General features: G+C 52.8%; 1 protein-coding gene and 1 long non-coding RNA gene across 2 annotated transcripts in view; both read left to right on the plus strand.

Annotated features, from left to right (window-relative positions):
* The window catches only part of LOC309619482, a 360,633-nt gene that overhangs the window by 163,412 nt on the left and 172,856 nt on the right, over positions 1–24,365 (plus strand). The window lies entirely within an intron of this gene.
* Positions 20,398–24,365, plus strand: part of SFRP1 (secreted frizzled related protein 1) — a 44,551-nt gene continuing 40,583 nt past the window's right edge. Inside the window, exon 1 of the mRNA XM_082374662.1 lies at positions 20,398–21,132. Coding sequence (XP_082230788.1) covers positions 20,607–21,132 — 526 coding nt within the window. The 5' untranslated portion in view covers positions 20,398–20,606. The remainder of the gene's footprint in view (positions 21,133–24,365) is intronic.

Genomic DNA, 24,365 nt, shown 5'->3' on the forward strand with positions numbered 1-24,365 from the left:
AGCGTATGTTATTATCATGAGGAGCCCGAGGCAGAGCGATTTCTACCTGCTGAGGTCACACGGAGAGTGGCTGATGGGAGAGAGACTGGGACAAGCGTCTGCGGGACACCAGAGCTCCTCCTGGGCAGCGAGGCCATGCAGTGGCTCTGGCGACTTCAGTCACAGCACAGTCCTCAGATCCTTCAGTTACCAGGGTGGGGCAAGTGAGCCGTGTACCGTGGGGTCACCCGGATCCTGGGCGTGCGGCTCTGTGAATCGGCCAGTCGACAGTTACAGGCAGCCTCCAGCTTCCAGCGAGGGCTTGGGGCAGCCGGGGAAGGAGAACTGCTTTGTTTGCTGATTCCGGGCAGAGTCACTTCCTCCGCCTTTGCTGAAATTGCCTCTGAAACTCTGGATGCTAAAGCATCACCCCTCTTTTTTTTTGCCAGGAACTATTCTTGACCACAATTCTACTGTCAGTTTGTTTTCTTGGATTGCTTCTCTTTTTCCTCCAGAAAGGGTACTGGGATCTAAGAAATAAAACAAATAAACAAAAACCTGCACGAGATGAGAACTGTGACCAATGGAGTTCTGGTTAACTGAAGCGTCTTGTGGAAGGTGGCTTTTGTCCCTGTCACTCAGCATCAGCTTTAGTGTGTGCAGCAGGGAGAATCTGTCACTGCCAGTGACAACCAGTGACTCCCCGGTTGAGGTGACTGTGTGTCTTCTGCTGTGTGTGGTCACACTAGCTTCCGGGGTGTCAGGGCCATGGGATAAAGGGGCCTAGCAGGTGGGTCTGTATCTCATTGATTTCCTGTGGATGCAGTGGCCCTTGAAGAAGAGGATTTCATGGGGCAAGGCCACCCCTGCTCTGCCTTTGCATATTTCCTCCTCAATGAGCCCAGGCCTGTGGGATGGATGCTGTTGAAGGGGGCACCAGGCAGCGGGGAGGGGAAGGAGGGAGCCACTGAGAGAAGGGCCTGCACGTCTAGCATCTTCAGTGGGCCAGGCCTCTCTGGTTACTACCTAGGACGCTGGTGGTCCCCAGGGCAAAGGGCCCTTTGTTTATTGTTCCTTCCTGTGTCTTCCTTCATTCCTCCCTCTTTCCCCCGCCCCCCGCCTTTTCCCATCCATCCATCCATCCGCCCATCCACCTATGACACTGTACAAGAGATGTGGTGGGGAATATACAAGATGAGGTCCCTGCCCTTTAAGAGCCTCCAATCTAGGAAGACGGATGAAACAGAGACACACATAAAGCAAGAAAAAGAGCAGGGCCATAGAGCAGAGCATAAACTGCCACGAGCATTCAGGGAAGAGGTCTTGCTGATGTGGTCAGGAAGGGGGGTGAACCTGGAGGGGGAGGTGAGGGGGTTTTGAATGATGGAGGGGATAGGATTAGCCTCTCAAGGAACAGAAACAGCAAAGGTCCAGGTTGGCAGGTGGGAAGGCTGTGGTTGTTTAGGGAAAGGGGACCCGTTTGGTTTGGCCGTGGAGTAAGGGTGCGCGGAGGTGAAGATGGGGGGAGACTTTTGAGCCGAGTTGCAGGGGGCCCTGGCTTTAGGCTTTGTTGCACGAGGTAGTCAGGGTCCACGCAAGGCTTCTGTCTGGCGGTGCCTGTCCTGAGCGGTGCCGACACACAGCCACCAGGGACAGCGGCATCGGGAGGGACTCTTCATGGCTCTTCTCGGACGCCCTGTGGGTGAGTCCGCACCCACTGTCACTCCCTGACCCGGAGGGCCCAGCCACTCCCCTCCTGTCCCAGCACTGCTGGCCACTCCCATTCATGTGAGGATCCATCGTGAAAGCCCCACGAGGCATGGCCGGATGACTAAGTGATGGGTCGCCTTTATGGAAGAAAAACATTGACCAGTAGAACTTGTCAAAGAGAGGCAGAGTCTGACGCAATTAGACTTTGTCAGTGACAAAGAGAAGCATCGCTCGGTGGGTGTAAATGTCTCTGTCATGACTCCTTTTTAAAAATTTTTTTGTCAGCACCGGATCTTAATTGCGGCACGTGGGATCTTCATTGCCGCATGCGGGATCTAGTTCCCTGACCAGGGATCGAACCTGGGCCCCCTGCATTGGGAGCGGGGAGTCTTAACCACTGGACCACCAGGGAAGTCCCATGACAGTCCTTTTTTAAAAAAATTTATTTTATTGAAGTACAGTTGACCTACAATGTTGTGTTAATTTCTACTCTACAGCAAAGGGATTCAGTTATACACATATATATTTGTTTTCGTATTCTTTTCCACTCTGGTTTATCACAGGATATAGAATGTAGTTCCCTGTGCTATACAGTAGGACCTTGTTGTTTATCCATTCTCTACATAATAGTTTGCATCTGCTAATCCCAAACTCCCACTCCATCCCTCCCCCACCCCCTCCCGCTTGGCAACCACAAGTCATCATTGCCCTTTTTAAATGAGCAGTGAGCTTACTTCTTACAATACTTTAAAGAGTGTTAAAAGGTATTTTGTCCACAATAATTATCCCTGCCCCGCCAATGCCATAAGTGGGCACCATTAGGCCTTCTTTTGGTTTAAGGACGACAAGGTCCCTGGCATGTACATGCCTACCTGGGAAGGGGAACACATGGAGAACTGTTGGGTCCCTGACCTTCAGGATGAATGGATTCCTTAGGTCAGCAAATCTGTATGCTGCCAGCTTCTGAGTGATCAGCGCCCAGGGCTGGATGGATATGGAGTATTTTTAACAAATATTTAATGAGCTTGTCAAGGGTGCAAAGGTCTAAGCTGGAGAGCTGGAGCTGGGGGATAAAGATGAACACACCTTGGTCTCTTGATGTAGCTGCTCAGAGGGTCCTGCAATCCAGCAAAAAAGAAGCATCACCAATGTTCTGCGGATGATGAGGGCTGTTTGACAGGCATCGTTATGCTTCTCAATGCATTACCTCCTTTAAATGCATTCATACAGCCTGATGAGATAGCTACTAGGATCCTCACTATTTTAGGCTGAGGAAACATGCTCAGAAACATATATACATAGTGTTACAAATCAAATGAAGGAGATCTGGGGGATGGGCAGGAGGTGGCGAGCCGTGGGGGGGCAGACTTAGCCAGACTCCAGCATCTGTGTTACAACTGCAGGGCTATGAGGTGTGAAGACCATTCTAAACCCTGACCCCAGGAGTGAGGTCAGAAGGAGAGAAGCCAGTCAGACCCTGGGGCAGGAGAACAGAGCAGGTAGGAGTCAGGGCAGACCCTGAGGGTGGGCCCAGGGCGGGTGGCAACCTCAGACCCGCATGGCACTTGGTGCCTGGGAGGCACTTGGTCAGGGCTCTTGGGATTTGCTCCTTTTTTCTCATCAGTAAATTCTGGGAGCAGGACCAAAAGAAGCAACGGTGGAGGCTTACCAAATCTGTGGGGTTAACTCAAGCAGACCGAGCCCGGGTCCCCTCCCCATGGGACCTGCTGGCCCCCAAATGTACTAGAGAATCAACCTAATTCCTCCACTTGGAGGCCATGATAGATTTTGATGCAGCCTAAAACGGCGTGGAGAATAAAAGCCTCCCCTGGTGGATCCTAGGATGATGCATGTGTGTGTATGTGTGTGCACTCAACCAAGCTCCCTCAGTCCCATGCAAACATGCGGGGGCCCCCTTTTCTTGGAGGTCAGTGACAGCCCAGCCTCCCATTCACAGGTTGGAGAAAGGGGATTAATCTTCCTGACATGGCCGGGGTGGGAGCGGAGACTTGGGGGCCAGAATCCCTCAAACTGGGACATCCCTGAGAGCAGAGAGATCCTTGTCTTCTTTGGCTGGGTGAATAAGCTTTCGTTATTAAGCCCAGGACATAAAAAATGTCAGGGGGGCTTGAAGAAAATCAAGTAGCATTACAAGAAGCAAATATCATCTCTCCCTTTTCTCCTTCCTGCTTTTTTTTGGGGGAGGGGGAGGTAGGGTAGACACGGAGGGGACTCTGTGCCCTTGGAGGAATTTTGCAGTGTTTTCCGAAGACAGACACCTGTGTTCCCAGCAGAAGGGGCAGAAAGGGCAGGCCTGGTGAAGTCTGAACTTGTGCGCGGAACATAATTTATACGGCCAACGGCTTGTACAAACTGGCAAGCTGGTGAGGCCTCACCTTTCTCCAATGGAGTTCTCCTTCACCTGGCTGTTCCTATCTCCCCTGTTCCTCTCTGTTCACCTGGGCTCTGCAGTCACAGCCTGGGAGATCGGGTCCCATCCATTTGGAATGAGAGGCAGGATTGCGAGTGAGGGGAGGGGGAGGGGGTCAAGCCCCCAGACCCACTGGTTACAGAGACTTAGGACCCTGTGCCTGCACCCTCCTGACTCATGGCTGGTGGCCCTCTCCCCACCCCCAGCTTTGCCCCAGCTCCAGGCTTCCCTCTCCTGGACCGCCCAGCCACCTCTTCTCCCGCTTAGCCTAGCCCCGATGTAATCCAAGGTAGGTTCTGTCTCTTTCCTGAAGTCTCCAGCCAAGTCCAGCTAAACGTCAGCCCCACACAACGTGATGCCTGCTGGGCCCTCACTGCTTCTCTTGCCGGGGGGCTGGAACCATCCGAGCTCCATTCGGCTCTCCAGGGAAATGTCACTTCTTCAGAGCGGCCTGATCTCAGCCCTTCAGAGCTAGTCATCCTGTTTTGCCTTTTTCCCCACAGCACTTCCCAACGTCTTAACATCTTGCTTCCTTGTGTGTTTGTTCTTTTCTTGCCTCACTCTACTGGAAAGCCAGGCAAGAAGGCGACTTGATGTCTTGTTCACTACAGTGGTCCCAGTGCCTAGAACGATGCCAGTTTGCCAAAGGATTAGAGATGCTCAGGGCAGCAAAGCGGGCGGAACAGACGCTGGAGCGGTGCAGATCCAGGACTTGGCTTGGGGTTCTCACCTCCACGCCATGGGTGACCCCGGGGAAGGTCCAGCAGCCTCCCTGGGGCTGGACGGCGGCAGCCCTTCTTCCTGTGATTCCAGAGCCCCGGGTGTGGTGGGTACGTTTGGGGCTCTCGGGCTTGGCCAACAGACGTGCCTTGGCAGCCGGTGCCACGCACGCAGGGCACGGGTGCGCCCGGGGCTGCAAGGCTCTTTATGGAGCCGCTGGAGCAGGCTTCGTTAGCGAGGGGAGGAAAGGGAAACAAAGGGCAGCCTTCCCAATTATGAATAAGGCAGCAGCCCCATCCATCTTAATGAGACAGGGCGGAAAAAACCAGCGGCTGGGCCGTCAGTACACAATGGGATACAATAGAGACCTGGCTTTCTTTTTCAAAAGGAGGACAGAAAGAGACACAGACAGAAGGGAACAAGCAGCCCAGATTGGAACGCGGGTCCAAGCGTGCACCTGCGCGCCCCTCGTGGAAGGAGTCCTCTGCGCTGCAAACACAGCTGTCGGAAAAGTGCCGAGGGTGCCGTGGTCCTCTGCTGGGCGGGGTGAGGCAGCCTCTCTGGCAAGTGGGCGTGGAGCGGCGCCCAGCCTAGCGAGGGCCTTCGACCCCTGGGTGCACATGGCCCAGTGCGGACCGGTGGCACAGGACCTGTCACCTAACGCGGGGCTCCTTTTGATGCGTTAATCTTTTCGGTTAGTAGCCCCCCTCCTCCTACCCCTACCCCACCCCGGCCACTGTGTCGTGTCAAAGGTTTTCTGAGCCCCGGACCTGGGTCCTTCTACTTGTCAGCTGAGTGACTTTGGGCAAATTGCTTAAGGTCTCACCCTCAGTTTCTTCAGAACTAACTTACCTCCCAGACTTGCTGAGGTTCTACTGCGCTCATCTGTGTACAAACGATGGTCAAAGTGTCTGACACAAAGAAGGCATTGAGTAGATCTTCACAGAGTCAGAATCTGAATCTCATCTCAGCTGACGGATAGGCAAATGAGGTCTCCGGGAGGCTGGGCTACCTTGAGAGTGGATCTGCCTCGTGTTCGCCCTGATCGCTCCCCGCCCAGCACGGAGTAACTGAATGAATGACCAAAAGGCCAGAACTATAATAACTTCATCAAGACAAGATGCTGATCAAGGGTTGGTCATGCCTTGAAAGGTGGGGAATCGTCCTTCCTTCTGGAGAATGTTCCCTGGAGTCTGGAGGCCCCACCAGCCCTGGGGGTCCCTCCCCCTCTACAGCAGGTCCCCCAGGCTGCGAGGTCCAGCTTGAGCACTGGCCGTGCTATTCTCCTTCTGGTTGAAATTCTCCATCTGTAGGAGACTGTGGGAAGGAAGAAGGAAAGCAGCACACATGGGCGTCAGAACCTGGATAAGTGGGCGGCGCAGAGGCTGGCCTGGAGCCCAAAGCACTCAGGTGGGGCTGCAGAGAAGCTGGTCTCTCTAGCCACGTCTACTTAGGTCGAGGTGTCCTGGGTGGGATAGGGAAAGCATTTCGATGTGGGGGGAAGGGGAGGGAAGAGGGGCAGTTGGGGGGTCTGGTGACAGGCTGCAGAGTGTCCCGGGGCTGTGCCCGGCAGGGGGCCTACAGGCAGGGCAGGAAGTTCCTGGGGAGGACGGGCCCCAGCACTCCCACGCGGCCGTCCTCCAGAGGAGCCAAGGCTAGATCCCAATTAGAGCCAGGACTCCTGCAGTGATGGCTGTGTGCTGCCAGCACCCTCATTAGCTTGGCAGGAAATCCCTCCAGCCTCGCAGGATCCCGCCACATGCCCAGACACACTCCCCGATGTCCGAACCCCCGGCTCTCCGCCTCCCCTCTCTTGTTGGGTGACACCCCACTGGTCCAGCATTTCCTCAGAACAAACACCCCCAGGACTCCGCAGGAAACGCAGGTCCTCCCTGTGGTGCTCAGGGCAGAGTTCTCACCAGCCCTCCCCTCCCGGGACACAGTCCAGTCCAAATGGGAAAGGAAAGGTGTGTTTCGCGTGGCAAGTTATTACAGGATGAATTCCTGCAGCCTGGAAAGGGCAGCTGTCAAGTGCTCTCCTGATATGACAGGCATATGACCTTCCAAGGCTCCCCTCTTGGCCCCTTCCCATGGGTGGGTCACCTCGGGCAGAGCTTGTGCCATGCCCGGCCGTGGCCAGGAGGGTGGAGGGGACCGAGGCGAGTTTGCTGGGAGGGAGCTCAGAGGCCCCGCATCCCTCGGGGACCATTGCATGACCCCCGAGCCTGCTTCAAACCCTCCTCTGCTCCTGCCCAGAGTTAGAGCAGGTGGACGAAGCTCAGGGTCTCTTCCTTAGGGGATGCAGAACGCAACGGAAAGATGTCCAGACTGGGCCTGGGATGCCCCGGGAGGGCAGGCAGTCCACACAAAGCAGATGGGGGTGGCGAGAGGTCTTGGGGGGCAGTGAGGAGGTCACGTGCACAAGAGTGAGTAAGGATGCACAGCAAGAACCTTGCACGTAGTAGGAGCTCATTAAATACCTGTTGCTTGATTGCTGGCCCCAGAGTTCTCACACCAGACTTCACTTCTATGTGGTCTGGAAGATGCAGATATGACTCTATATGCATCGTGAACTGGACAATGGGGGCAATTATCCGGAAAATGTGAGCCGTCACTCACCCCATCCCACACGAAATCTTTTGCAATAATTACCTGACATTTCAAATGAAGCAGGATTTTTAAAAACCTATGTCATCGGGACTAATATTAGAGACTTCACGTTGTTCCTTTTGCTGAGAAAAATAGTTATGCTGGTCTCTTTGCCTATCCTTTTTACTTTAAAGTTAATATCTATACTTTCACTTTTTATTCCCCCAAAGTGATATATGATCATTGTAGACATTTTAGAAAATGACGAAAAGCCAAAAGAAGATAGTTTCAATCACCTTTGATTCCAACAACCAGAGACAATGAACATTTCAGTGTAGTTATTTTCAGTTTTTTAGCTGTCTTTTTTCCTTCTTTCCTTCTCTCCCTCCTTTCTTTTTTTAAATTGAAGTATAGTTGATTGACAATATTGTGTTAGTTTCAGGTGTACAGCAAAGTGATTCGTTTTTTTCTTCAGATTATGTTCCATTATAGGTTATTACAAGATACTGGGTATAATTCTCTGTGCTCTGCAGTAAATCTTTGTTGCTTATCTATTTTATGTACAGTACTTTCTATCACTCCCTTCTTTCTTTTCTTTCCAGTCTTTTGGCAAAATTTGAATCATACTGTAGATAGGTTTGTATCCTATATTCTCCTCATTCATTCATTCATTCATTCATCATTAGTTCATTTGTTCATTCAGCAAGTGTCTCTTTCTTGAGTGCTTTCTAGGGACCAAGGCACTGTTCTGTGAGATGCAGTTGTGAACAAAACTGATACAAATCTCTGCCCTTGGGAAGCGTTGGTGATGGTAGGGAGGGAGACAGACAATAAAATCAATGAGAAAAATATGTGGGTGTTAGAAGAGCATAAGAGGTGGGTAGGAAAATGAAGCAGGAAAAGGGGGTGGTCACGGTGGAGAGTCTGGGTGCAATTTAAATAGAGAAGACCTGCCTGAGCAGGTGATTGCCTGAGCAGGTGATGTCTGGGCTGAACTGGCAGGACATCTTCCCTCCCGAGATGTCCCATTTTCAATACCTAAGCTTTGGGTGCTTGGAATGACTTTCTCAGGTGCACCAAAAAATCTAGGCAAAATTCTTGTATCTTGCATATTGATAAATGCAGAAGCGAAGAAGAAAAATGCAAAGAGAAGTGCTCAAAGCTTATGGCCGAGTCGTGCATCTTTCCCAGGGGGGATCAGAGCATGTCCACGGCAGAGAAGAGAAGGAGCTGGGAGAAGGCAGGGCTGGTGAGGGCGACGCCGTAGCACCCACTCTGCACTGCCAACGAGGTGGCTCTCTCGTCTCCCCATTTGGACACAGTTGTTATAGGAATAAAAAAAAAAAATCACATCAGCGGGGACTTCCCTGGGGGTCCAGTGGCTAAGACTCCAAGCTTCCAATGCAAGGGGCACGGGTTCGATCCCTGGTCAGGGTACTAAGATGCCGCATGCCGTGTGGCACGGCCAAAAAACTACAAAAAACAAAACAAAACAAAGTCACTTCAAAACAGCTGTATCTCTGGTGGTGGCTTTGCTTTTTTCACATTGATCTTTTCACACCGATCTTTTTCACACTGATCTTTGTTAGTTATAATCATCACTAATATTTGCCCTGGGCTTTTGGGTTTTCTGGTGTTTTCGGAGTTCCTAACGCAGTATGAGATGTAAAGTAAAGGAGGCATGGCCAGAGTTTTCTTTCTACATAAAATTTCAAGGTTTGAAGGGGTCTAGAGCCTAAATCGCCCAACTGCCTCACAAATTAAGGCCCTGCGGCTCAGAGGGACCGAGAGGTAGGTCCCTCTGCTTGGTCAGGCTGGAAAACTAGACTCCTAACATCACAGGGTTGATGTTATTACAGCACCATTCCCTTCCAGAAGCCAAGCTGGTTTTTCCTAAATAAAACTCGCAATACTTAAGATTGTTCTGGAGTTAACCACTGGTAGCAGGCCTCTCAAATTAAACAGAGAATCTGCCTTGCCTGTGGTCGGGGTGGCAGCGTGGCCACCTGTCTCAGGAGCAGCGCGGCTCTGACCAGGATGGGCATGGGCCTGGCTGACTGGCATCAGCTGCTGGGCTCTCTCTTGGCCACTGGGATGCTTTGAGAGTGGGTCCCAGGAAGTAGCCTGCGCTGGTGCCCATTAGCCAACCCCTTCTGAAGCCCTGAATATGGACTTTGTCTGGCGGCCTCCATTCTGCTCCGAATGGACTAAAGCCAATCATTTGGCAAAAATCAGCTCAGTGGCCGCCATTGTTCTTAAAGAGGCAGAGCTGAAAGGGCTGTGGGACTAATGTATTCTATTGTGCCCCTTGGGCTGGCCTCTGAGCGTGGGGAGAGGGCTGCATTCCACAGACGCCCCTCCCCCAGCGCCGGAGCTGCTCAGGCAGCCTTTGGGGCCATGGGTGCCTCACCTCCCAGGGAAAATCAGTGGGGGGAGGCACCCCATCTGGAACCCCTCGGGTGGAAAGAAAGGGTCTTGAGAGCAGCCAGGAGCCCAGGAAGCGAGCCAGGGATGGGAGTGGAAAGGTGGGGAGTTTCCACGGAACCAGGCACATCACGCTGGTGGTCCAGCCCTGTCTCCCTCACCCCCGCTCTGCAGGGCACAGGCACCAATCAAGCAGCCCCTTCTCCTCTGCAATCCATTTCCCATCAAGAACATTCCACCTCCGAGGACAAGAGGGGTCACCGGATTTGTTTTGAGCTGCCTACAGATCTCTGGTTCCAAGGTCAGTTATGCCCGAAGCAAGAGAAATATGATGTGTGAAAGATAAGGAGGGAAGGGCTCGGAGACGGAGAGCCTGGGCTGACACATTTATCATATATGCCCTTTTAAGCACAGAGAAGGGGTCTGTGTGAATCTGGGGAGACTACCTCTGGTTCCCTGTGTTTTTGCAAAGCTGGGCCTCCATCCCAGGCTTCCCCTCACCTTGGAGGGCTAGAAAGGACCTCAGCCAGGGGAGGATGGAGGCAAGGCAGGGTGTGGTCCGCTGGTTTAGGTCTTTCCTAACAAGACAGAGGTTTGGAAGTGTGATTCCTCTGGACTTCAGCACCACCGGGTTCTTCCTCCCTGCCACCCCCTTTAATCTTTTACAAGTGTAATTATTCTCGTGACAGCAACCCCTCAAACTTTGGGGGCGGTATCGGGAGGCTGAGAGCTTCCTTGTTTAGGGTAGTCAGGGGTGGACAAAATGATGGGGTGGGGAGAGAGAGAGAGAGAGAGAGAGAGAGAGCTGTCTCCCAGCCTGACAGAACGATGGACCTGAGGAAGATGGGGTCTCTGTGTGCTGCAAACCACAGTGGGGGTGAGGCGGGGTTCTGGGGGGCTTGTTCTGGGGCCAAGTTCCTAGCATGTCCGTTGGTTTCCCTGAGTTGCTGGGCAATAGGTGGGCAGATGCAGCTCCAGGATAAAGCATGTTGTCCTGACGGAGTGTGACAGCCCATCACCCACGCTCTTCCTACCACCACTCCCCCCAACTTTGCTCTGCGTACACTGGCCCCCTCAGCCGTCTCTGATGTGTGTCTTTCTTTCCCATCTCTACGGTTTTAGGGGTCTGGGGATACATCTTAGAAGACCTCTCTTCCCCACAGGACCCAGCTCAGGCAAAGCTTATGTCAGGAGAAAAGAGAGGATGGAGTTAACCCCCAATCTGAAATCCCCACTGATTATGAGGGGGCGATTTCCTCGCAGTGGAGATGGAAATAAAACCCCAAATCTGGGACTGTGGGTGAGTTAAAATTATGCAGGACGCCGAGCATGTCATCCTCCAGAAAGAATATTTTATTCTCCTGTCAAGGCGCCAATGATGATGGCAATAAAAGAAAACATAAGTGATAGTAGTAAGGATTATGTGGCAATTCAGGAAGTGGTCGGTTATATATTTATGGACCAAAGTGGCTGGAAAACTTTTCTCACCCAAGGAGTTCATGCAGAACTTGAAAAGCACTCCAAGGCTGAGAGGCTGTACTTGGGAAGTTGTTACTGATGGAGCTTATACTGTGTTTTAAGCAGTTTGGTTAATAGACTACAGTTAAAAATCAAGAACAAGGGGGTTTGATGGACAAATTATGCTTTCCTGGGGGTTGGGGATTATGGCTTTCTTGCAACACTATAAGTGTTAGAAGGACCCATAAAAGGCCATGCTTGTCTAGCGACAGATATTTAATATGATACAGCCTGGAGCTGCTGGAAGATTACAGAAGCCTCCAGATGCGCAGCTGCTTATATTGCAGCAACGTGGGGAAGAAAGCGGGGTCTGTTTGCCCCTGGCTGCTGCAGTCAGCCTCAGAGGTGCCAAGGGGCAGCGCTTCTGTGCTACCTGCCCTTTGCTTGGTAGCACCCCTGCAGCGCTGCTTCCTTTAGAAAAGAGAGTTGCCTGTCCACCCTTTCGGCCTGTGAACTTGATTTCATTGTTGAAGGATTGTCTGAATGCTCTGTATTTGGGGTGGCTGACGAGCCTCTCTGTGACTTAGTCTCCTCTTCTGAAAAGTGGGGATCCATAAGCGTTGATTGCTAAATCAAGGAATGCACAGCAATGCGGGTGCCCGTGTGTGACAAATCCACTGACACCTAGAAATAGGTTTTTTCTGCAGCCATAGGAATTGAAACAGGAGAAAGACAAAGCAACTTCCTAGCCTTGGATGAGTTTCTTAGGATGGTACTTCTCAGTCTTAAATATGCATAATATGCATATTGGAACCTTGTTAAAATGCACATTCTGATTGAATATGTCCAGGGTGGGGCCTGAGGTTCTGCATTTCTCACAAGATCCCAGAAGCTACTGATGCTGCTGGTCCGGGGACCACACTGTGAATAGTAATGTCCCAGGAGACAGTAAAACTTGGAATGTTCAGCCTTCGAGCTTACTGTCTGCTGTGAGAGCCTCTAAATGAGAGACATGTATCACTTAGGTTTGTTTCTAGCTGTATGAACGAGAAAACCCAAATGACTTTGGATTTCAACAAGTGAGGCAGGGAGATTGTAGGTCCTGCCCAACAGGAATTCCAGGGTAAGCCACTCAGGTCATTGCTTATGATCCAGGTTCTTTCCGTCTTTCTGTCCCTCCACTCTAGTGTGTGGCTCTTTATCCTCATGCTTGTGGTCTCATGGTTGCAAGATGGCTGCTGTACTTCTTGGTATCACATCTGAATTCCAGGCAGGCAGAAGAGTGGAGGGAGGGTCAAGGTGCATGCCTTCTAAAGTTATCTGGGTTTTTTGTTTTTTTTTTTTCCCCACTGCCCAGCTTGTGGGATCTTAGTTCCTCAACCAGGGATCGAACCCAGGCCCCCTGCAGTGGAAGCATGGAGTCCTAACCACTGGACCACCGGGGAATTTCCTAAGGCTGTCTGTTTTAAAATGCTTTCCAGGGTGCCCCAGTTACCAACCTGCACTTACTTCTTACTGCTCAGAGCTGGGTCATAGGACTCATCTCATTCAGGGATCCCGTGTCTACATCATGGCAGGCAGTGGGCTAAGTACGGAAGATACAAGGACCAAAAGGATATAGCTTCTGTCCTCAAGAAGCTTCTGGAGGAGCTCCAGACATGTAAACAAGCAAAGAGTATTTGAGGAGGGCTGCTTGGATAGCCATGGTGCACAGGGACAGAGGACCGCCCTGGCCACTTCTAGCAGGGGGACCCTGGGGAGTGGCCAGCCAAGAGAAGATGGGGAGCTGAGACTTGGGTACCGACTTGGGGGACAGCTGGCCTGATGCAATCTGGGAATGGTACATCTTCTCACGCCTCTATGGGAACCATCCCAGTGCTGGGATGAAGCTGGCACGCCTGTAGGGCTGCACCGGTGGTTTCTGTCTGGCATACAATCTGATCAGTTGTGCCACACTGGGTTTTAAATATTTTTAATATCCCCCCTGGAAAGACCACGTAACTCTCAAGATGTTCAGGCGCTGAAGAGGACCACAGACAGAACTCCTGCCTTACATCCTGGACCAGCTCTCGCACAGCCCTCTTCCTCTCTCTCTCCGGGGTGTAGTGAGCCCCCCCTGTTTGCATGGCTCCCAGTCTTTTGTCCCCTAGAGCATTTCTTCTGGGCAGCCACATGCTGCCAGGTCGGCCACACATGCTTTGTCGGCAGCTGCCTGCACAGAGCACTGTAGTCTCCTTGGCAACCCAGGACAGGCCGGGTCACCCTTCCTTGCAGCAGTTCCAAAGCCCCCACTTCTGACCCCTGCAGGCACCCGCTACTCCATCCCACTCTTCTCTGGTTCTAGGACTCACAGGAAGACACCTCATGTACCTGCCCATGCTCCAGACCTATCTCTCCATCGCTCCCTCTTTCAAAACCGCACTGCTGGTGGCGGTCCTGCCACTCTGAGCCTCCGGGTCTTCTTCTGAAAAATGGGAATAACGAACCGCTGTGCCAGCTCAGAGGCTTCCTGTGAGGTCCAAAGGCGATAATGCGGGTAGACTGCAAACTGGGAAAGGCTGAAGAACGGCAGCTCACTACTGGGGCTAGGGGCTAGGGGCCGGGGGGCAGTGTGCCTGAGCTCAGGGGAGCAGGGCCTCTAGGACGCGATGCGTTATTCAGGCGGAGGGAGACTGGGAGAGGAGACCCCCCCCCCCAGCCGCGGATGGAGATCAGGGGGTGCGCGCCTTCAAAGCACATGTGTGGTCACCACACCTGATGGGCGTTCGCTCATCCTCTCCCCGCACCTCGTTTATACCAAACCCATGGGAAAGGCGGCTCGCGGCTCCTTGGGGAATGTGTCCCCGTTGACCGTCCCCACCCCATCCCCGGAAGCAATCCCAGCGATTTACGGGCCTCCCGAAGCCTGTGTCACTTCACTTTCACTGCCCGGATCACCAGAGGGGGGCGTTCCTAAAGACCCATTTCCCCTGCTCTGTGATGTCCAAGCAAAGCCCGGAGCTCTGAGCCAGGACCTGGCACTAGGTCCCACCCTGCGGAGCCCTCTCCAGCTTCTCTTTGCCCCTCCTCCACTCCCAGGTGCTGTCAGAGGCTCCCAGGAACCCCGGCCTTCTGGGTACCAGACCCTGTTTTTAACAGGGTTGTGTTAGGATCAGTGTCCCCGCAGGATTTGCAGGAAGTTCTGTTCTCCTCCGGAAATCGGCCAGTACATTCACCAGCTCGCCCACCTCCCATGCCCATCTGCAACTGAGCAGGCTACTTGGTGCAGGCCCTGGGGAGAGGTGAGTTGGATATGTGTCTGTCCCCAAGGCCGGATGTGAGGATCAGAAAGATGCAGGAGAAAGGCTCAACCCGCCATTGCTGGCTCTGAGGATGGAGGAGGGGACCAGAAGCCAAGGTATGTGGGCAGCCTCCAGAAGCTGGAAAAGGCAGAAAATCCCAGGGCCTTCCGAAGGGACACAGCCCTGCCACCACCTTGATTGTAGCCCAGAGAGGCTTCTGACCTCCCAAGCTGTAAGATGATAATACATCTTACAAAAGTCCCACACTCTGTTTACAGTCTTTGTATAAGGCGCTGAGGATCAGTTCCTCTGCAGACGGAGAGAACCATGTGAGTTATTCATTCTTACTTACTGCCTTGGTTCTCAGGAAACACAGTGTAAAATCGATGCTCTCTTAGCCTGGGTCTTTCACACATCTGCCTCTCTCTACTACATATTTATGCATTTATTGGGGTGCAGAGCCTTATTGAGCACTTACTGTATGCCTGGCACCATGCTAGATGCTGGGGATGCAAGGATAAAGGAGCCAAAATAAGATCCTGACCCTCCAAGAGCTCCCAGTTGTGTAAAAGACACCCCAAAGCAAGCAGTTATAAAAGGTCAACGGGAGGAGAGAGCGGTTAATCCGACTGGGGTGGAGGAGGGAGGTGATGGGCCAAGAGGGGGGTCAGACAAGGCTGCTGGGGGGAAGCAATGCTAGAAGGATGAACAGGTGGGTTTGCCACATAAAATACAGGATGCCGATTTCAATTTAAATTTCAGATATACAAGAAATAATGTATAGTGTAAGTATATCCCATGCAATATTTGGGATATACCTATACTAAAAAAATTTTTTTTCTTGTTCATCTGAAATTCAGATTTTACGGGGGTATCCTATATTTTCATTTGCTAAATCTGGGAAGTTTATGAGCTGGAGTTTGTACGAAGGTGAAGGAGGGTGTTACTGACAAAACAACATGTGTAAGAGGGAGGGACTTGAGGGACACTGGAGGGCAAGATCCTGATATTCTGCTGGAGTCTGGGCTTTTTCCTGTGGACAATCAAAAAGTCTGTGAGGGTTTTAATCAGAGAACCAGCCCATTAGAGATTTTAAAAAGTTATGTTAAAAATGTGTGTTTTAGTTCCTTCTTTTCTGGAAGGTGGTATATGAATTCTACAATGTATATATATCTATAAATAAGGTAGTATATTCATAAATGAATACAAATTGCCAAGCCCAGTCTGACAATGCCTCTTCTGGGGAGTGAGAGGGTGGGTCTATCTGAGCAGTGGGGCAGGCAGGGGCTGTGTGTCCGTGGCCTTGAGGTAGATTAGGGTGGGCACTGATGCTTGGGTGGGCTAGGGAGGAGAAATGACAGGGAGCAGAATTTCCCTTCAGGAAAGGAAGAACATTCTAATGAAGTTGCCTGAACCTGGTGGCTGTGTCCCCAAGAAGTGAAAGGGTCCAGTGGTGGTGGCTCGGTGCTCAGCCAGCCCCCATCAAGAATGGTGCAGAGGTTCGGGGACTTTCCTGGTGGCGCAGTGGTTAAGAATCCACCTGCCAATGCAGGGGACATGGGTTCGAGCCCTGGTCCGGGAAGATCCCACATGCGGCAGAGCAACTAAACCCGTGCACCACAAATACTGAGCCTGTGAGCCACAACTATTGAGCCTGCGCTCTGGAGCCCGCGAGCCACAGCTACTGAAGCCCGCGCGCCTAGAGCCCGTGCTCTGCAACAAGAGAAGCCACTGCAACGAGAAGCCCGCGCACCGCAACGAGGAGTAGCCCCCGCTCGCCGCAACTAGAGGAAGCCCGTGCGCAGCAGCGAAGACCCAGCACAGACATAGATAAATAAATAAATAAATTTATTTTTTTAAAAAAATGGTGCAGAGGTTCACCAATACTGTATTGGACACTTAAGAATGCATTTGGAGGGTAGCTCTTACGTTAGGTGTTCTTAGCACAGTAAAAAATGAATAAAAAGAAAGATGCAGAGGGGTGCTTGCCCGGGAGGAGGTGGGGCTGGACTATGCCTTTAACTCCAAATGTTTATGATTCTTCCCAGACATTCCCAACCCCAGACAGCAGGTCAGGCCAATTCTTGAGTCAGAGGGGATTGGGAACCTCCGGGCATTTGCACCTCCACAGAGGCGGAGCGGAAAAGAAGCTTGTCCAAGTGAGAACATTTCTGTGCTTTGTGGTGTCTTGTATGGAATGCCAGTTTAAACGTTGCAGACTGTAGAACACAGGACTGTGTGCCTCCCTGACACTGGATGTTGAGAATCCACATACTTTATTTCCTGAGGTAGCAGGGCAGGCATTAATAGCCCTGATTTACAGATGAGAACTCAGTGCAGAGAGTCAAGTGTGGGTCATCCGGCCTGTAAGGAGCAGAACTGGGGCCATACTCCGTATATCCTGGGTCAGAATGCAGTCCCATCACCACCCAGCCACAGGCAGGAGACCCTCCGCCCTGAACTCCCGCTCCAGGATGATGGAGAGGACGCTGAGTGTACCTCTGGAGAGTGTCATCAAAATCACTGATGATATGATAATGAAACAGAATGGGAGAAACCGGCCGGAAAGGTCCACCCCGCAACCCTCGTTTTTTTGGAAGAGGGCAGGAAGGAGCTCTGTGTGTCGGCACCGGGGAGGCCCCACAGTGACCCTGCGTGGCCTGACATTCAGCTTTGGGCGACCCGGGAGACTGAAGAATGCCTCCTTAAGCTGGGGCTATGAAGCAACAGGGAACACACTTCCACTTTTTTGAAACGAAAAACACAAGTTTAAAGGTGTATTTTGCCCCTGTTCATTCAAGGAGGAAAGATGTGCCTGGCTCACAACTCCCATACTGGAGACCCCTGGTTTCTGAGAGCTCTGTCATGTCAAGAGCATGTTTAAAGAACCTTTGTTCTAGAACTTTCTCCTCCACACACACACATTCTTGCCACTAGGGCAAGGGAGACTGGGCTTTGAAGTGCAAAGTTTTGACAATATGACAAAGCACACACACAAACCCAACAGCTGCATGCACCTCTAAAATATGAAGTCTTCAGGCTGTTCTGCCTGGTGCTGTTCTGGGGGAGGGGGAGGGGGAAGGAGGAGGAGAAAGAAGAAATTGTGTTTATTCTTAAAAAGCAGTAGGTCAACTTAGGGTAAATGTTCAGGTATCAAAAACAATAGCTAAAGTGTTTAAAATTTATTAGTTTAACAAACTTGCTAAATTATATTATTCAATTTAATGTAAAATTTATTAAATGATAGCTGTTCCACATATTTTTTAGAATTTATAATATTTGTACTGTTTCAGTAAATTTTCACCAGAGTTGTCTGCTCAGAGCTAATCATTTATTCAATTTTCCACTTACCCTCTGAATTTCTGGATTTAGAAATCATTACATCTCTTGTTATATGTGAGATGACCTTATAAAAATTAGTGCTAGCTTCCTCCTCAATTTCAAGAAAATCAAGACATTTTCTTTAAAAACATTTTAAAAGATTACCTGGGCAGTCATGCTCAGTGCAGTTCCAAACTCCACGGACACTGATTGGTGGTGGGCAGTCATTCTCCAAAATCCTAGGTGTGAGTTAAAGTCTGTCAGTGAGACTGAGACTTGAGCCTTTCCTTTCCAGCTGGGCCTTGAGAGGAGCCAGAAATGTACTGAGTTTAGGATTCTGGGGTCTTACACCCACACTCCCTGTATTTCTCAGGACAATCATGTCCCTGGCTTACCCCAAGAGGCCTCTCGCTAAGGCCATTTGCGGGTGATCAATGGGAAACAACCAGACCTAGGCTAGGCCCTCCCATGAACGGATTTGTGAGATTTACTCCTGACTCGAGACCCCCCCCCGCCCCAGGACTGGTGGAGGTGTAGTCACTTGGACTAGTTTCCAGAATTTTCATGGTGGGCAGACCCAAGTCCTCGCACCATTTGGGGAAACAGTGCAAACATGAGTGAGAGCTGGGCAAAGCCTGGATCCAGAGGTGACAGGATGTTATCTGCTAACACAACTCTTTGCAATGAGTGCGTAAACAGACACATTTGTCTTGGGACTGAGGGCCTGCCTGGAGGAGAGAAAAGGACCCCTACCAAACTGCATTTTTCTCTAACTGCCCCTTGAATTGAGTCACAGTTGCCTGGTTTCCTGAGGTCTATTCTCTGTCTGTGAGGAATGTCTTCCCCAGCTTCTGGGGCTGAGCATTACCAATTGTTTAGGGATTAACCCTTTGCCACCCAAAGTCTTGCTCTCCCGCCATCTCTTTGCCTCCACGCTGCCCCTCTTGTTTTCATGCACCTTTCATTAGCTTAGAAATGACAGAGAAGTTGACCATCGGCAGTTGCTTCCTGTGTGCACAGTGGAATCACCATCTCATTAGGGGCACCAGGGCTTTAAGAAAATAGCCTCGCTTCTTCAGAAACTCTAGTCGTTTGACTTGGAATCTGTCCATCAAGAAATTTGGTCTGCAGAATCCAAAGCAAGCTTCCCCAGAGCTTTACAAACAAGCTGGCCCAGCAAGGCAGCGCCTTCTCCGGTGTCTGCCTTGAGCTCGGAGCTCTGTGGCCATTTGCCACCTGGGGTGGTGCCACACTGCTCAGATGTGGTCTGCAGCATTCTTGGCCGCCCTCCACCCCACATTTCAGGACACAAGCAGTGTGGAGACCCAGTTAACCTCAGGAACTGCTGTTGCTGTCTTCTGCCCCTGGGGTCAGTCGTGGTCACACTTCAGATCCCTGAAGTTTGAGCCTCCCTCTCAGGGTCCCGTTTGAAACATACAAAGAATCCCCAGGAACTCTGAGGTGGCAGTGGCAGAGGGACTTCATTTCCCGGGGGGCTGGATGGGAAGGGTGGGTTGTTTCTGCTAAGACTTCCCTCTTGCCTCCTGCTTTAACGGAACCCTTGGTTTTTGACTTGAGGTTCCTGGGCCAGCTCTGAATGTAGCATGTGTGCCTGAGTGATGGACTTGATATTTACACAAGCCACGCTGATAAGTGCACATGTGTTTTTAATGTTTTGGCTTTCTAGACCACAAACATGTCAATGTGCATATGCATGCACACACAGACGTGCTCTTGGGCTGGGCCTTGAGTAGGGCTCTTTTTTTTCTTCTTCTTTTTCTTCTTTTAAACTGTTCTCCCAAAGTTAACACCTTTGTTAGCACCCTTTCCTGCCACACTGCCTCCGGGTTGTCGGAGGGCCATCATCCGGTTATCCCACCTGGAAAGGCGCTGCCTTTTTAAGCCAGCAAACAGCCCGACGACACCTTCGCCTGGCCCTTGCGGGAGCCGAGCCCCACGGGCTGGGGATTAAAAAGCAGACCTCCCTCGCCCCAGCCTTCCTGAGCCCCGGTCTGTCGGAAACGGCCCATCTTCGTCTGCAGCCACAGAGAACAACACCGAGGAGGTGGGCTGCTACGTAAAGTTAGGGAAAAGTGTTTAAAAAAAAAAAGTCTTGATTATCTCATGGACTTGCAAGTACTCTTAAGGTTCCTTACTTTCCTGCCATCCGACTCAAGTTAAAGCAGCATTAAACATCGTCTTTACCCACCGCACGCTTCTCTTCGTCCCCAGTCTCTCTTCCTTTTTTCTTTTTTTTTTTTTCTTCTTTTTCTCGTTTCCCCCCCCTTCTTCCTTCCTTTATTTATTTTTTGGTTTTGTTTTTTAAGGGGTGTTGACCTGCGCTGAGTTCTAGTGAGCCGACCCCTCCCGCCCGCGAGCCGATTGGCCGGCCACGCGGGTGACTGACGGGCGGGCCCGGAGCGCTCGCGGCGGCCGGCGCTGATTGGCCGGCGCGGCTCGGAGGGCTCGGCCGCGGGAGCGCCGGACACTCGGGTCCCGCCGCCTCGGGAGCCGGGCCGCACTAGGGCCGCGCGCTCGCCTCCCCGCGCGAGCTCCCCAGGGTCGCCCCGCCAGCGCCGGGCGCGGGTGCGGACGGCGCCTTTTGTGCCCAGGGGCTCCTGGAAGTTCGCGGCGGGACGCGCGCGGGGAGGCGGCCGAGGACGCCCCGCGTCGCAGGGGCCGGGGCGCCGAGCATGGGCGGCGGGCGCTGGGCCGCGGCGGGCGCGCTGCTGGCGCTGGCCGCCGGGCTCCTGGCCGCGGGCTCGGCCAGCGAGTACGACTACGTGAGCTTCCAGTCGGACGTCGGCGCGTACCAGAGCGGGCGCTTCTACACCAAGCCGCCGCAGTGCGTGGACATCCCGGTGGACCTGCGGCTGTGCCACACCGTGGGCTACAAGAGGATGGTGCTGCCCAACCTGCTGGAGCACGAGACCATGGCCGAGGTGAAGCAGCAGGCCAGCAGCTGGGTGCCCCTGCTCAACAAGAACTGCCACATCGGCACCCAGGTCTTCCTCTGCTCGCTCTTCGCGCCCGTCTGCCTGGACCGGCCCATCTACCCGTGCCGCTGGCTCTGCGAGGCCGTGCGAGACTCGTGCGAGCCCGTCATGCAGTTCTTCGGCTTCTACTGGCCCGAGATGCTCAAGTGCGACAAGTTCCCCGAGGGCGACGTCTGCATCGCCATGACCCCGCCCAACGCCACCGAGGCCTCCAAGCCCCAAGGTGAGGCGGGGGGGTCCCGGGGCTGTCCGCGCTGCGCCCCGGGACTGGGGACGTGCTCTCGGCCGTGCCCGACCGCCTTGAGAGCTAGCGGCCCTTCCGAGGTGGTGCCCGGCGGGGCGAGCCCCGCGCGCACCCGGTCCGGGTCCTGGAGCCGCTGTCCTGGGATCCAGTCTACGCTGAAACAAAGCCTTAGCTCTGGCTCCCAGGAGAGCTCTTCTGCCCCCCCCGAGGGAACCGAGTCCCTGTCGGAGTTTTGAACCCCCCAGACGGGATGCGCCGGGGGAAAAAAAAAACCAACCCAAACCCCAAATCTGGGAAGCTCAGAAAGGCCGAGCAAATGCTAAGGTGCAGCTTTGTTTATTTTCTTAGGTTTGAGGAGGATTTTTTTTTTCTTTTTTTTTTTTAAACGCTTTCCTTAGCTAGTTATTCAGCCAAGTAGGTCCAGGACTGGTGCAGAACTGGCCGAGAAAAAAAGTTTAGAAATTGCGAGGCTTTCTGTTTCTCTACCCCTTTCAGTTAACAGCTTCGGGAAGGTTTGGGCGGGGGCGGGATGGAAAGGCTCTTCTCCCTCATTCTTGCATACCCCCTGCTTCTCTCATTTACACAAATCCTCAGGTAATTAGAAAGATAAAATTGTCATTAGCTCATGGCTCAGCTCCCCTTGGGGAGCGAGGCTCCGCAGATTGGAGGCTTTCCTAACAGCCCCAGGGATGAGCCGGAGTTTCTTCTCTGAAACCCCTCCCCCTTAAAGGGCAGTTCTTGGTTGGGGGGGGGAGGAAAAACCATCCCGGGGAGGCAACAAAACAAGTTAACAAGCAAAGAAGCCAAAACAAAACCCCACAGAACAAACCAGCCAACGAAAACAACCCAGCACTGTGGCCTGACTTTTAGAGGAGTGAATGCAACCCCAAATTCTTCGGAAGCGGAGTTGCGGCTCACAGAGGTGGAGGTCGTCAGGGATGGGGAGCCGTACCCAGGGCGCTGAGCAGAGCGGCCCGCATCCCAGGGGCTTTTGAGGAACGGGTTTAGGGTGGGGGGGGAAACCTGCTGATTGCTGACTCAGCACATCTCCAAGGGATGCCAAAGCACAAATGTCCCCCGAGGGGCGTACTCCCCAGAGTGAGGCCGGGGTAGTCCCGGGAAAGGGCACCCCGAACTTTGAATGCCCTGGCTTATTCCAGGGAAGGAGGAGATGGCCCAGAGGGGCGGGTGTGGGGTGGCAGGTCTGGCGGGTGGGCAGGGTAGCGGCCCGCCTTCAGGGGCAAGGTCTGGGTCCCACTGCTCCCCCCATCCTGGGGAGCAGAGTTCACCTTCGGGGAGGCGCAGCCCTTTGAGAACGGGAGCTGAGCCGTTACCTGGAGCGGGCAAAGCGCGTTGTGTTCTGTCCGGGTGGAACCCACGGGATTTTCCTTCTCCCCGTCCTCACTGCCGGCGGGCAGACTAGCCCAGCCCTACCCCTGGAGGCCGCGGCCAGCTCTGCTGGGGCTGAGTCCACCCCCACAGTGTCCCTTTCTGGTACCATCAGCGACAGAACCCTTCTGAGGCGGAAGCCTTTCCGACGGGAAAGTAGGGGTGCTGGCTGGGCTGCCTACTTATGATACGTGCTGTCTTCTTGGAGCCTTTGACTCCTTGGCTGCTGTCCCACTTGGCTGCTCCCAAAGTCTGCCCTTTGTACCATCTCCTCTCCTCCCTCCATCCCAGGAGTGCTCAGGTAGTCACCGTCCTGAGACCGGCTGCACACAGAGAACAGTTACGACGGGACCAGTCCCGTGTGGGACTTGGGACCCGGTTCTCCCGCCGTGTTTTTGGTGACAGGCTCTGCGGGAGGCTCCGCTCCTGCCCAGGACTGCGGCCCCTCAGTGGGAGGGACCCCCTCTAGGAGTCAGTCCTCTGGGGCCGCGTGGCCATTGACTGTCAGCTGAGCCCAGAGGTGGGAGGGCTGTGTGTGTGTGCGCGTGTGCGTGTGTGCGCGTGTGCGTGGGCGTGCGTGTGTGTGTGTGTGTGTGTGTGTGTGTGTGCGCGCGTAGGGCAGGTGGAGACGGACCAAACTCCTGGTCCTCGTAACCTTACAGCTAGCTGGTGGCTCCAGAATCAGAACTGGTACTTTTGGAGGAGACCAAGTATACATGCCCTACTTTTATTCTTTATTTCTTTTTATTCTGTAAAATTAAAATGGAATTTTCGAGGCAGCAGCATATCTCTGCGTGCCGCAGGCTGCTTCCTGTTCACATACTTGGACAAGCACCGTTTGGGGGTATTGGGCAGGCCTTTGGGGCCGCATGTTATTAAAGATAAACTTGATAATGAGAATGAGTCAGAAGGCACTCCCCCACACCCCCAAAAGGCTGATGCCCAAGCTGCTTCAGCATCTGTTATGGGAGAGGAAAAAGTGTTTGTTTGTTTTCAGGAAAGTTATTTCTAAATCTTGCACTTGCATTAGACCTGTACATTCCCAGGCCGATAAATTGTCGTTCCTCCTCCCAGCCAGGTTTTACTGACTCAAGCTCTGCGAAGGAGCACATACTTTTAGTTTTATTTTGTTGTTGATGAGGCATGTTGTGCGTTAAAACAGCCTGGCTGTCTTAGTCACAGATTGCAGAGGCCACGGTGCGCTCATCCTTCCCGGGGGCCTTCCTTAGGGTCCCTTCCCCGTACTGAAGAGCTGGCCAGGGAAGACCTGCTGTGTGCTGTGTGGGGTGTGTGCCATGTGCATGTGTGTGCATTGATTTTTAAAAATCCACTTACTCTTGATTCCAGTGTTGGACTTTCCCCTCCCCTCCCTTAAATATTGATGAAACACAAAACCTTTTGGTTTTTGGTTCTTTTGCTTTAAACATTATTTTAAACACATCTTAAAACAGCCACTTAGTTCTGCCTCTCCGATGGATGACTGGGTGGATTTCTCCTGCTCGGGCCGCCTGCAGGGCCCCCCCAGCACAACCCAGAGGCGCCACAGATGAATGTCGCCCACACAATCTAGAGCTGCTCCTCAGTCGGCTATGGGAAAAGTCGAGGTGGGTGGGGGAAGGCCATGCGAACACACAGAGCCCACCCCAGCCAGCTCCTGCCCGCCTGGGAGACGCTGAGGGCCAAACGTAGCTGATGGGACTGAGAACAACGCCCCTGTGGTGTCCAGAGCCCGGGGCCGCCAGTCGGATCGGGGCACTCAGAGTGTCCAGACAAGGTGATGTGAGTGAGCAAGCGGGGACCCGGTGTTTGTATTTGGATAGTCC

This window comes from Balaenoptera borealis (assembly GCF_965194805.1).
Source record: "Balaenoptera borealis genome assembly, chromosome: 21".
Taxonomy (NCBI): domain Eukaryota; kingdom Metazoa; phylum Chordata; class Mammalia; order Artiodactyla; family Balaenopteridae; genus Balaenoptera; species Balaenoptera borealis.